This window comes from Sceloporus occidentalis, unplaced genomic scaffold, assembly GCF_023333645.1.
Source record: "Sceloporus occidentalis isolate IW3139 unplaced genomic scaffold, rSceOcc1.0.p SCAF_6, whole genome shotgun sequence".
Taxonomy (NCBI): Eukaryota; Metazoa; Chordata; class Lepidosauria; order Squamata; family Phrynosomatidae; genus Sceloporus; species Sceloporus occidentalis.
The window spans coordinates 78,816,398-78,830,009 of record NW_028316986.1 but is presented as its reverse complement, the minus strand read 5'-3'; the positions used below and the strand labels follow the sequence as shown (position 1 = coordinate 78,830,009).

The 13,612-nt window shown below is 39.6% G+C and overlaps 2 protein-coding genes across 6 annotated transcripts in view; one reads left to right on the top strand and one right to left on the bottom strand.

Annotated features, from left to right (window-relative positions):
- Nucleotides 1-13,612, bottom strand: part of LOC149310981 (mitochondrial dimethyladenosine transferase 1-like) — a 36,973-nt gene that overhangs the window by 10,918 nt on the left and 12,443 nt on the right. For all 5 annotated transcript variants that reach the window (XM_089530145.1, XM_089530146.1, XM_089530143.1 and 2 more), the window contains 2 exons: nucleotides 12,924-13,075; nucleotides 8,174-8,293 (listed from right to left, as the gene is read on the bottom strand). In XM_089530145.1, the coding sequence (XP_089386271.1) occupies nucleotides 8,174-8,293; nucleotides 12,924-13,075 (272 nt within the window). The remainder of the gene's footprint in view (nucleotides 1-8,173; nucleotides 8,294-12,923; nucleotides 13,076-13,612) is intronic.
- LOC149310982 (claudin-20-like) lies at nucleotides 883-1,653 on the top strand. The gene has a single exon (XM_089530148.1). The coding sequence runs from the start codon at nucleotides 967-969 to the stop codon at nucleotides 1,627-1,629; it is 663 nt and encodes a 220-aa protein (XP_089386274.1). The 5' UTR covers nucleotides 883-966; the 3' UTR covers nucleotides 1,630-1,653.

Sequence of the window (13,612 nt, the reverse complement as noted above, 5' to 3'; positions counted from 1 at the left end):
GTTTAACATCAAGATCACAAGTCAGCTAAAGTTGAGCATATTGCTCCTATTTATTTCAGCACTGAGAATATTCTTAACTATACTTTTAAGATCAACATTTCTTCGATGTGTTTAACACAAGGTAGGCTGTATTCCAAATATTTTATTTACTCCCAATGACAATATTATTATTATTCAAGACAAGATTAGTATGACTCAAAACAAATTAAGTACCTGATGTATAGGAAACTGAAATCTGACTGCCCAGTACAGAAGGATGAATTCTCCTCTTCATTAAACAGTAGTAAGGTATCCAAGGTCTTTGTAAAACAAGGACATGTTAAACTACCAGTGAAAAAAATGAAATTAAGAAACTATTATGCAGAACTAAAAGTAAAATAATATTTCTACAAGAACTAAAAATAGTCATACAAGCCATCTTTTCATTAATTAGCGATCTAAATTTGAAGAACTATTTCTACTACTAATTAGTACAAGATACAGTACTTTTGAATAAATGCTTTACTACCTTATGTCACTAAACAATGTTAAAGGTTCTAAACTGGCCACTATTCAAAATTGCTTAATTTCATCTTTTCTTGCTTTTTAGCATCTATGCCTGAACATTGCAAATGAGTTTTTTCCACTGCAGATTATGCCAGGGTTGCTCCTTGTGCTCAGTTGCTCTCACACACTGTTCATTTGTAATCATTTCTGTTCAAGTGCCCTGTGTACAGCTGCTCCGTGCTTTTGTAGCCTTCTCATCTGCTGCAGGGTCACGTTCAGTCATTCATTCAGATAGCTGGGATCTTAAATGCAAGCTCTTGTTAGCTCACTTCTCTTTCCTTTGGCCCTGCCACTCTGCCCCCTCCCCCTTCTATCACATACAGACGGCTACAGCCTTGGCTAGGTTGCTATCAGACAGTTACACACGTTTACAACAACAGGAGAGAACCAGGCAGACAAAAGGTGACTGCAAATCTCATCATGGCATCAGGAGCTCTACAATTCTTCGCTTTTGTCCTCGCCTTGTTCGGGGTGTTTGGCGCAATCACAGCCACCTTACTGCCCAACTGGAAAGTGAATGCAGACCTGGGTTCAAACATCATCACAGCCATAACTCAGATGCAAGGGCTCTGGATGGACTGCACATGGTACAGCACCGGGATGTTTAGCTGCACACTGAAATATTCAATTCTTTCCCTCCCTGTTTACATCCAAACAGCACGGACCACCATGGTTTTGTCTTGTATCCTCTCCTCTTTTGGGATCTGCATCGCCACTGTCGGGATGAAGTGCACCCGGCTGGGAGGGAACAGAGACACCAAAAGCCACACTTCATTTGCAGGAGGAGTCTTCTTTATCCTTGCAGGAATATTTGGATTGATACCAACAGCCTGGTACACCAGGGAGATCATTTCAAATTTTCTGGACCCAACCGTCCCAGAAAGCAGTAAACACGAACCGGGAGGAGCAGTTTACATCGGATTCATTTCAGCAGGTCTTCTGCTCACTGCAGGTGCCATCTTTGGCACTTCCTGTTTTAAAAAACAGCAGAGGGCATGGATTTACCCTAACAAGCCACAGCAACCATTCCCAGGTGCTCAGCAAGAAAACACTACAGGTTACAACCTGAAAGACTATGTGTAAATACAGTGGTGGGTCTGCTGGAAAGGGAGGGGGGTCTGTTTACTGTACTTTTGGTTGTGGTTTTAAATACCAACAGTTTTCTCTTCTTGATGTAAGGCATGTCACTCAAATGTGACAAAGTACTTTTTTAAAGAAAGTAAATTAAATAAGTTATTGTTGGCATTGCTTTGCAACTGAATTTTAAAAGAAAAGAACAAAAGGAAGAGTACAAATATTTGGTTTTACATAAAAATACAGTTCATATTTACAATATGCCACTTTAATTTCCCCCAAGAATTCCACTTTAATTATGATATTACTTAAACCTATTCTGTCTGTCTATAAAATCCCATGATTTGTTTTTAAACTGTGGCAACATTTCTTCAGTGTTAATTTCCATTTGCTATGGTTAACTGTATTTCTTCATTAATAAAACAAACCCACCCTAATATGATTGTATGCACATGCTAAAGAGACATGGCCATTCAGTTGTTGCCAAAACCCAAAGTACTCCCAACATCCCACTACCCGCAGCAGCTTCCATTTTTATTTCAAAATAATTGTCTACTTAATGGTCTGCTGCTAATTTAAGGTTATGCACCTACCAAGGCTAAGAAACAGGTATGTCAATCATGCTGCATTTACAACTGAAGTAAAAGTTTTAACCCTCCAAGTTCAATATTTAAGTACTTTTAAATATTTTGTTTTCATGATTCCTGTGTGTTATATCTATATGTTGTGTGTTATATCTCTGCAACTAGATTTAACAAACTAAAATACTTTTGTTGCAATTAACTGTTCAGTGCTTGAGTATGTTTTTGATCTGCATATCATTATGCTCCATACAAACCAATACTTAATGCAAACTATTTATAAGACACTTTTGGACCAATCCCCAGAGTTACTGGCAGTCTGCCACACGGAGTCCATGCAGGTGATAGCAACTCAGTTTGTAATTACATTGCCAGCATGATTCACTTGGTTAACTTGCCTCGCTTCTCAGAACCTTCTCTTTAACATGCTGAAATTATTATTCACTGTAGGGAACCTTTCATTTCCATTCAAAAAGAGATGCCGAATTTGAATTTCTTGATAGGAACACAAAGATGAAAGCTTTAACACAATCCTAAATTACATATATATATGCATATATTGGTTTTCTTATGCCAATAATTTGAGTTTATGGATAAGGCATATCTTCTTCTGTAGAAGATGCAAAAAGATATTTGTTCTGTATTTATACCTGAATGGTTATTTTTCTAGTCATCTTCCACTTACCAAGTGTAAAAGGCGTAAATGGCTTATCAGATTAGGAGGCTAGTAAAGTGTTCTTTACCTAAGAGAACCCTATGAAATTCATGTGTCACTAACAGTCAACTTGAGACTTGAAGGCATATACACACAGGGAGAGAGAGAAAAGGTTGCCTTAAAGAGCCCCCCCTCACGTTATAATATTTGGATATACATAAAAACACATGAGAAGTTGTGCACACATGATGGAGAAGTTGTGCACACATTTTGGAGAAACAGGCAAAAAGAAGTTTTTGTATTTTTTATAACACTAGAAGCCTAGATTACCCAGTATGAACCAAGGCTCAGGGAACAAAAAGAAACCCCTCTTCACACAGTGCACAGTGAAACTATGGAATGTGGGCAACATGGGAGACTTTAAGAGGAAATGTAGCATATCAATGGCTATATGCTACCTCCAAAACCATAGTTAGTGAGGAGTACTATTTCCCTCATGTTCAGCTACTAGGCTTCATGGAGGAATCCAATGAGCTGATCCAGCAGTTTTCATACGTTCTCAATCACCTGTGCAACTGGTTTTAGAAATGAAGGAATCTGCTTTACTAATCACTATATTTATGATTAGAAATGCAAGAAGGAAAAGAAGACAGAAAGTTAACAAACAAACAAATAATAAAGTCATTTAGCTACTGTTGTACTTCATTTTGTAGAATTTATAGATCTTACTTGTATAAATAATGTGTCCGTAGTTATTTTGTTCCAAGGACTAGCTTTTTAAGGTTTGATAAAGAAATGCTGTGTTAAATTTAAAGTATCTGTATGTCCAACACCAAGCTATAGACAGAACAAAACTTAAGTGTTTTAATACAAAGTTGAAACCAAACAGATTAAAACAATGAGCCTTAAAGCAGGAAAAATAGTCATGTTATAACATAGCTATTAAAGCTGAGATTTTATTGTGATTGTGACATGATAAGAGATTGGATAGCAGGAACGTCAACATTTCAAATCCTTAACACAGCAGTGGTAACTGTGGCACTCCAGATGTCATTAAACTGCAACTTCCATTATCCTTCATTATTGGCTTTGCAGGCTAGGGCTGATAGGAATTGTAGGCCAGAAACATACATAAAGTCACAGTTCTTCATCCCTGCCCTCCAATTTAAGGAATTTAATCCTGCCCAACAAAGGAGAGCCAGAAGCAAGCAAAGTACCCTGCAGTGAAGAATATAATTTCTTGTGAGACTGCAAGTTTAAATCTTCTTCTAAAGTAGCTTCAATTGTTTGGGAAAATTTAGTCAAGAGAGTGAGTGAAGGAAATTGATCAGTGTAATAAATATGATCATAATCTATGAAAATTCTTCAATATCCTATAATCTTATTAGACCTCAAAATTAAGAGATGATATTCTGGGAAATTTTAGGGACCATAATCAGCATCTTAACAAGGATAATGTTTCTTAGCAGCCTGACTACTATGTATTGGCCAGTCTATCATTGGAAACGTCTAGTTAATTCTAAAATTGATTAAAACTGAAAGTCAATTCAAATCATTTTGAAGACATCTGGCAACCTTGTATTAACACAGAATAAAAAAAATCCTAAATTCTCACGAGACTCCACTTTTTAAAATGTGGAAATATCCCAACAGGTTCACAAAGATCCAGTGCAGAAACAGTACAACAAGCAATTGCTGCCAACAAAGCAATGTCAAAGTAAAAGAAAAGCCACATGCAGAGAGACAGAGAAGGAGAACCGTCATTAACAGCAGTGAGTTCCTTCCCTAGAGGCATGTATTGCTGCCACAGCATTTACACACAAGGACAGATCCAGTACAACGAAGAAATAGAAATATACACTGAACAGATAGCACCAGCTATATATACACAGCAATGCAATACACAAAATACTCTTTAACCACTGCTGTAGTAATCTCCAAGTCAAAACAGATGAATTATGTTGTGGTCAACACTAGCACGAGTTAACATGGCTCAGTAAGCCAAGACAACATCAACCTGGTTTGTTCCCTGTTACCCTTTCCTGCAAAGCTATGGAATGAGATAAAATAAAAGAATCCAGTTCACAAAAAACTTGTGTACAGAATGCTTGAATGTCACACAAAATACATTCTAAGGTGCCCCACTAACAGTGACCATGAAGAATACAAATTGATCCAAGAACTCCTGAGAATTTGCCCAGTGGTTATAGCTTCAAAAGATCTCTAGCTCATTCATAAACACTGAGAATAGGAAAAGGACAATGTATACAGAAAAAGTAACTCTGGCCCAAAACAGACGGGCAGACGGGGGCAGCTTCTGGCCGCTCTGGGGGCGTGGCACCTTTATGTAAGGTGTGGGAGTTGTGCAGCCCTCCAGATGTTGTTGGACTACAGCTCCCAGCATTCCTCAGCACTAGCCAGGGTGGATGGGTAGGCCAGATTCCTATCCTATTTTCTGGTTTTGATTTTCTTTGAAGCAGGAAGAAACTTAAAATGGCGAGCAAACTGTTACTATGCAATTACAGCCCTAAGCAATCAACCCAATCCTATACGGCAGAATAAGATGAGATCTAATAACTTGTTCAAGGCTCCATACTGAATTTCAGAATTGAGTTTCAGAGCTCCACACATTCCAACAACTGTCACTCAATGCACTGGTCCTCTTTTAGGCAATAACAGCTATAATATCTATAAAAGCCACAGGATAACTCTGCCACAATTCTACTACCCGGCTCTAGTTACAAGTTAGAAAGCATGTTAAAAATAAGTATATACGTAGAGTCGTCCCTCCTTATTCACAGATTCTGCATCCACACCTAGAAAAAATGTCCCCTTCCAATAAATTTTAAAAAAGCAAAGCTTGATTATAGTATATAATGGGACATTCACAGATTTTGGTACCCATGAAGTATCCTCAAACCAAACGCCAGTGGATAAAAGGACCCACTGTACACTCAAAACCTTACACTATTACACATATCTGCCTCAACATAGTATGATTGGTTCATTTATCCTCTGCTTGGGCCAAGCAATTAGATCCCAAACTGAGTTTAATCGGATACTAATCTATTGGCAAAAGCAGCTTTCACCTTACATTCTTTCTCTGGGCATTTGACTGTTATTTTACCAATAATACTCAAAGTGCCAGTTATCTATAAAAGATATTGTGTGTGATCAACACTAACACTAACACCTGTAGTTTCAGGAATTTCACATAATTAATTTTGTCTTGAGAAATTTCCTCACACAGAGAAATCCCTGTGTAAAAGAAGGCCATATAACATTCAATTAGAAAAGAGGAACCACTTACAAGGACATGGCTTTAAAAAAACTTTTAAAAGAGTACATATATAACTTACAAGTATCGCAGTTATGTACCTTCAAGTTGTTTCATGTCAAGAAAACCTTAGGATTGCCAAAAGTCAGAAACACTTTGAAAAGCTTTCACATACAACAGATGTTAAGTTATGAACATTATAGAATATTTAATTTTTCTTTCACAGACACCATACACAAACGTAATACACATTTCAGTGAAAATATTTCTGTGTCATGTTCAATGATCAATTTATCTATCCATTACCTTGCCTTTAAATATGGCAGCCTTCTCCATACCTCTCTTACATGTTGGGCTACAACTTCCAACATCCCAAAGCACTGCGGCCAAGGCTGAACAATGGCATTCAGTCAGGAAATTCATGATTTACCCAAGGAGCAGGAGACAGCCACAGCTAGGCAGCTGGTATCTAAGACATGCAGGGTACGATCAAAGTAGGAGAACTGATGACAAAGGTGGGATACAGACCACCCCTTTGGGGCGGCCTGCACCGGGCCCTTTCCCGGACGGATCGGGGCCTCAGCTGCCACAGCGGCAGCCCCAGAGACCCCGATTGGCCGCTTTTCCAGGCCGCGGGGAAGTGGCAAAATGTCGCTTCCCTGCGGCCTGGAAAGGGGTATCCTTGGGGCTTTATGCCTCAAGGACACCCCAGCAGTGGCTGGCAAAGGGAGAAAGGGGCCGCTTGGCCCCTTTCTCTTTGTACTGCTGGTGTGGCCATTTAAAGGCCACACCAGTGATACGCGCGGCCAACGGAGCTCCAAAATGGAGCTCCTTCTGGCGCTGCTGAAAGGGCGCCACAAGTGCCCTACAGCAGTGCCATGACGTAACGGCCGCACTGCACCGTTTGGACGCAACGTGGCTGTTACATCAAAATGGCGGTGCCCGTGTGACACCCCCAGGCAGACCTAGTACGTACGGAGTACGTATGAAATGGCCCGTCTGTACAGGGCCAAAGCAAGCTCCAAGAACAGCTTCCTACATCAGCTGCAGCACTGATCTCAGAACTACTGTCCAACTGAGACCAGAGTGCAATCTGCAGTTACTGGACTTTGAAAATGAAGGAGCTACATAAACAGGGAACAAGATAAATAAAGAATATAAAATGACACGTCACAATTTTGCTGAAGTTTTGAACAATGTAGTGTTCCTTTGAGGTGGCCTCTAGTCCAGAACCTAAGAATTCAGAAGTATCCCTAGGATCAGGTGACTTGGGCTGGCCATGGTCACACATAAAAGTGAATTGAAATATAGGGGGGAAAGGCAAGCACGTTTAGTGTTTTCTAGTTAACTACAACAATCATACAGAAGGAATTTTGAATAACACACCTGGTACCTGAAATTCTAACTAATCCATACTAAATATCGGCTTCCAACTAATATAGTGATTCACATTTTCCCCCAAAACCATAATATTTCTCCATTTTATTAATTTAGCATCTAAAGTGTTACACTGTATAATTTACATCTCTCTCTTTTTCACATGTCTATTTTTTATAGCAGTCAATATTCCTTCAGCAATAAATGTTCCTTTATTAAGGAATGCATTTTAAAAAAAATTTCTGAAACTAAATTCATACAACTGTTGACAATTTCATGCCAACCTTCCAGGGAATTTCAAAAGTAACTGAGTCTAACAAAATGCCCTCCCTCCATCCCAGCTCCAGCTGCCCTGGCCTGGAAGGGAGAGATGAAGAGGCTGCATCTGGTGGATTTAATCCCCTTCCAAACTGCCATTCCCTTTTCCTTTTTGTCTCATGTTTTAATTGGATGTAAACCTGATGGCAGGGAGCTGTTTTGGTCTTCTTTTACTTGTAAAGTGCTCCATACAGTGAAGGCACTGTATAAATATGTGATGATGACGATGAACATCATCAACATCATCATCATCATCAGATACTGGAGTAAGACTGTTTTTCCATGTTGCTTGCTCTGTAAATTATTGGATAAATCTCCAGTTCCTAAAAGAAAGAAAAGACTCACATCTGGCTTCGGAACAAAAGCTTTTCCTGGAATGGTGAAACGCTTGTGAACACTGCACAGGTACTGAGCCATAATGGAAAGTCTGCTTCGTTGCCTGGTTCCTGTACTAGCTGTCAGTCTCTGCAGAAGAAAGAAAATGTTTTTGTAAGTGAACTCATTTGGTGTAACCTAGTGTTGATTTAGAAAAGTTAAGAAGACTGCAGAGCATTTTACATTAAGCTCCTAGTAGAAAAAAAAAATCAAATGGCTTTCAAAGGTATTCATTAATACCTGTTGGAGAAGAAAATGAATCACACTTACAAGTACAAACATTATGGATACATCCGAGTTTTACTAGTATTAAGAGACCTCATACAAAGAATATGATCACAATGAGCTGAACACCAAGTGACACAATGTCACATGTTTTTGCAAACAAAAAACACTGTGAAATGACATTGTAAATTTTAGTTAGCAAGACCAAACCTAAATGAGGCCTCTTATCACGGAAGTACACGAGAGAATTAAAAGTATGAATTCATCACTATAACATGTTTACTAGAATTATCAAGATCAAAATGAAAGATATTTTGACAGAATATCTTAAATTTTTTCACTAAATTTCCCAAACCAGGCAGTACCATTTAGAAATACATTCAGAAGTTCCACCTTATTTTTTTTCTATAGGAAAGACACCAATTCTAAAGAAGGATCAAGCAAACTTAGAATATATTTTTAAAAAGCGAGTTCCACACCAAAAGCGTGAAGCAATAAAATACAATAAAAACTTATCAACCCACCCATCAGTTGGAGTACAGCAGCCCAGGTGGCAAAACATGGGCCTCTAAGATCAAAGCCTGTCTCAAAATAATAACAATAATAACTACTATTACATCAGAAGAAAGCTTATAAGGTAGGATAAAAGCAGATATACAGATATACCTTGGGGAGCAGGCAAGGCATGGCAAAAGAAAAAGGTCCTCCTGGGTTTCCATGAAACAGAGGTTAAAAAAAAAATGAGAGAAGCATTCTGTAGATTAATGTTGAGGGTAGACTCACGAGGAAGGAGGCCTGGTTCAGAAACACTTAGCACCAGAACTCTGAATTTACTCCATAACCAAATAAGGAAACTGCATTCAGACAGCATTTTAACTGCCACTTTTTGAGTAATCAGTTCAGGGAGTTTTCTAAGGCAATCCCACATCAGAGAGAACTGCAGTAATCTAGTACTAACATAACTAAAGTATATAGTTAACTAATGTTGCATCCACACTGCAGAAAAAATCCAGTTTGATACCACCTTAGCTGCCCTGACTCAATGCTATGGAATTCTGGGAACTGTAGTTTGTTATGTCACCACAGCTCCCTAACAGAATGTTAAATGTCTCACAATTCCCAGAATTTCATAGCACTGAGCAATGGCAATTAAAGTGGTGTCAAAATGGATTATTTCTGCAGTGTGGATGAAATCTAAGGCATTTGAACCAACAGCTAGGTTTGTGCACCATATCACTTCTAGGCCTTGGGTATTTCATATGCCTTTGTTTACATAAATGTAAACTTGGGGCAGAAATACCAAAGTTTAAATCCCACTCAGCCATGAAGTGTCTAAGTGACATCAGGGTCTGAAAGGGGGAATTGTGAATGTCAGCTTGTGCTCCTTGGAGAGGCAGAATAAATATGCATTGAACAAAATGAGAAGCAAAGCTTTTAGAGATCAGAAAAATCTTAGCAGCAACTAGCAAAGGCAAGTTCATGCTATTATCACGCTTGTCTCACTACATTTCGTGCTGATTCAAGTCTCATCAGAAAAGTAAAAGCAACTTTCTGTCCATGTTAGTTTGCATCTCATTTAAGCTACATTACGTGCAGAAACACTATAATCTTCATGTCGCATGACAGGGTGAAAATGTGAAGGCACTTACAGCTGGTAATAGCTATATAAAGCACAGACTACATTTCTGTTCTCAACTCTATTTCCTCCTAGTTGACAACATACTGGTCTTCTTCATTTTCTACTGGTTTAAGCTATGAAACATAATCCATTAGCCATATCACTAAACTCAAAATAGCAGCTCACACTCTCAATTATTTTAGCAAACTGATCTGAAGCTTTTACAGCAGGAACCATTTGGACTAAAGGAACTGATAAAGGTTGTCTGGTTTGGTTTATGACTAAAAGGTTGGCTCTGATGATCCTTACACTTTGAGCAGAACATTAAAAACTAATCTTTAACTTTCACAGATTCACACAATGTTTCCAGATACAGGACAAAATATTACTGAAATACTGTATATACTCATGTATAAGTCTAGACATTTTAGTTCAAAAAAACTGACCCAGAAAACCTGAGTCGACTTATCCAAAGGTCAATTTAAGTACAGTACTTTAACTCTGTGTAATCTGTCCTAGAAGCACTGTTTTCCTTCATCCTTCAGATCATTTCTTACATGCTCTTATGTTTTACCCTCGACTATCCATGAGGTCGACTTATAGTTGAATATATACAGTAGTCTTGTTCAAGTAAGTGTTGAACTACAACTCTGGAGACCAGGGTTCAAATCTCCACTCAGCCATGAAAACACACTGGGTGACCTTGTGCAAGTCACATTCTCTGAGTTTCAGAAGCCAATGGCAAAACCCCAAAATCTTGCCATTAAAACCCCATGATATGTTTGCCTTAGGGTCGCCATAAATTGGGGATGTCTTGAAGACACACAACAAAACCAACAAGTCTTGTTTTGTTTTATATATACCTCTCCAGCACATGGTTAATACTTATTAGCAACATGGTTAGTGGCTACAGAATGCTAAGTCTGGCGCGTTACACACCGCCATAAGGGACGTCCTGACGTCCCCAGTTTGAAAAAGGGGCATCTCTTCCAGACGCCCCTACTCCTATTACGGACAGAGTCCGTAACAAATGGCGGCAGCCTTTCCACACGGCTGCCGCCATATTGACGTAGCGGACGCTATGCGTCCGCACATTGCGCCCCGGAAGTGATGCCGCGAGTGTGCAACTAGCGCCTTGCGACGTCTTTTCCGGGGCTCAGGAAGGAGCGCGATTTCCGCACTCCTTCCTCGGAGCGTCCGGGACCCGCGCGGTTTGGCCGCTGCGGCTCCCGGACGCTGCAAGCGGCGGGAGACCGCCGCAATCCGGCAGTATGTAATGCGCCTCAGAAACCCTTTTGTGACATACACATGCTTAACCTGCCATTATATATGAGAATATGCTTTTTAGGTGGTTGTGCAGGGAAATATTCACTACCATCTTGCACAATGCCTCACTCCCACCCACATAACCTTTTCAGACATTGGGGCATGCTGCCAGGGCAATAAGTGGCGAGGAGATGACAACATGCAGTTGCAGTTTCTCAGCCAAAGAAGAGGCCGTTACCCTGTCAGAGCTCCAGTGCACCCACTAGAGATCTAAGAGGATGGTATCTCTTCTCCTGCACATGCTTCCCAGCTGGTTTGGTGGCACACTCAAGCAGAAAAATCACTTTTGCACTAGGACAGAAGAGGAATCATAGAGTTGGAAGAGACCGCACGGGCCATCCAGTCCAACCCCCTGCCATGCAGGAAATCCAAATCTCTCCTGTGTCCTCACCAGCCTGGGAGGATGGTGGGGTGGAGAGAAAGCCCTTCCCCAAAGGTCACAAGAATGAGGCTCTCTCCTGTGTCCTCACCAGCCTGGGAGGGTGGTGGGGTGGAGAGAAAGCTCTTCCCCAAAGGTCACAAGAATGTTACACCTCTTTGCTGATGTACTACATCAACTAGAAAGTACTGTTTGGTGGCAGAAGAAATCCTAGAATAGAGCATGATGGATACTCTACACAGAAAAACTCTAGACTGCAGAGTCCTGCTCTTGAAAAATGTCCAACTGAGCAAAGTTGAGTGGTATTCCTCCATTTGCAGATGTATGCACACATGTGACTGGATGAAAGAAACACAATAAAACAGAGATGCACGGCGGAGTATTCCAATCCCAGGGATCAATTTCTTGTCCATGTTACTTTTAGAGGGTACCTTTTTCCCCAATAGAAATGCACCCTGGGAACCTAAGGGTGATCTTCACCTTTCCAGCACCCAAAGCATGTGAACAGATTCACTGTCATATTCTGACACTCACAGGTTGTATCCACATTGCACATTTATAGCAGTGGTTTGATATAACTTTAATTGTCATTCATCATAAGGAATTATGGGACTTTTAGTTTGGAGATGGATTTAGAAATCTCTGCTAGAAAACACTAGTGTTGGAGAGGAAGAGAGCAGAACTTTCTAGCAGGGAACTCTAAGCAGCACCAAGCTACAAAGCCCAGAATCCCACAGGATGCAGCCATGACAGTTAAAGTGGAAGCTTTGCAGTGTTTGACAGATGTCACTTGGGTTTTTGTCAACGTCTTGTTAAAATGCTACTGAGGGAATCAGAAATGGATTACCCTTAGTATAATATTGTCAATAAAAGTGGCAATAGTTCCATGGATGTATTTTGATCCCAAAATCAGCAAAATGTAGGGACAAAACAGACAAACATGAAACGTGAAGACAAACATGCAGGATAAATCTGGATAGGAAACATTATTCACCACAGATTGTGAGATAACTAAATAGACATGCTAACACTGGAGAGTGCAACACACCAAAATTTACAGCATACTAAAGGCCCAATAACACAGACGTGAAGTCTCATATAAAATTTACTCATTTATATATTTTAGCTTTTTATGTCTGAACCATTTTAAATTGGGCAATAGGCAAGTCTACCTCTCCAACTTCCTTCTGAAATGTCAGAGTCATCTGTATTCTACCATAACGAAAAGGTCCATCTCTTCTGGATATATTCTCAAGCCACTTGATTATTAGAGGAGTTGAGACACTAAAAGGCAAATTTCCAATAATATGTATATCGGGTGGATCTATAAGGAAACAAAAAGTAATAATCTAAAATAAGCAACTCTCTATGATGAGAACAACACACATTTTTATTATACACAAAGCATGCATGAGTCATTCGTTGTCATTTGATTATGACATAATATACTATGCATAAAAGAAATGCATAGTACAGTCTGCCCTCTTTATCCACATACTCTGTATCCACATATTAAACCATCCATGGCTTGAAAATATTCAAAAAAATAACAATAATTCTGAAAAGCAACTCTTGAGGTTGCCATTTTATATAAAGCACACATTTTTACTACACTGTTGTGTATAACAGGATTTGAGCATATGCAGATTTGGGTATCCACAGGGGCGGGGGGGCGGGGCTCTTGGAATCAATCCAAGGGCCCATTGTGGTGGGCTCAGTCCAACCCAAATTTGCTTTCAATCTGCTATACTTCATGTATACTCTCCAAACTTAATGGGATCAATTACTCCATCCCTACCTCTTCTAATATACAATACATACATATATACATACTGCACTAGAGTCCTAGAAAATCCCAAAG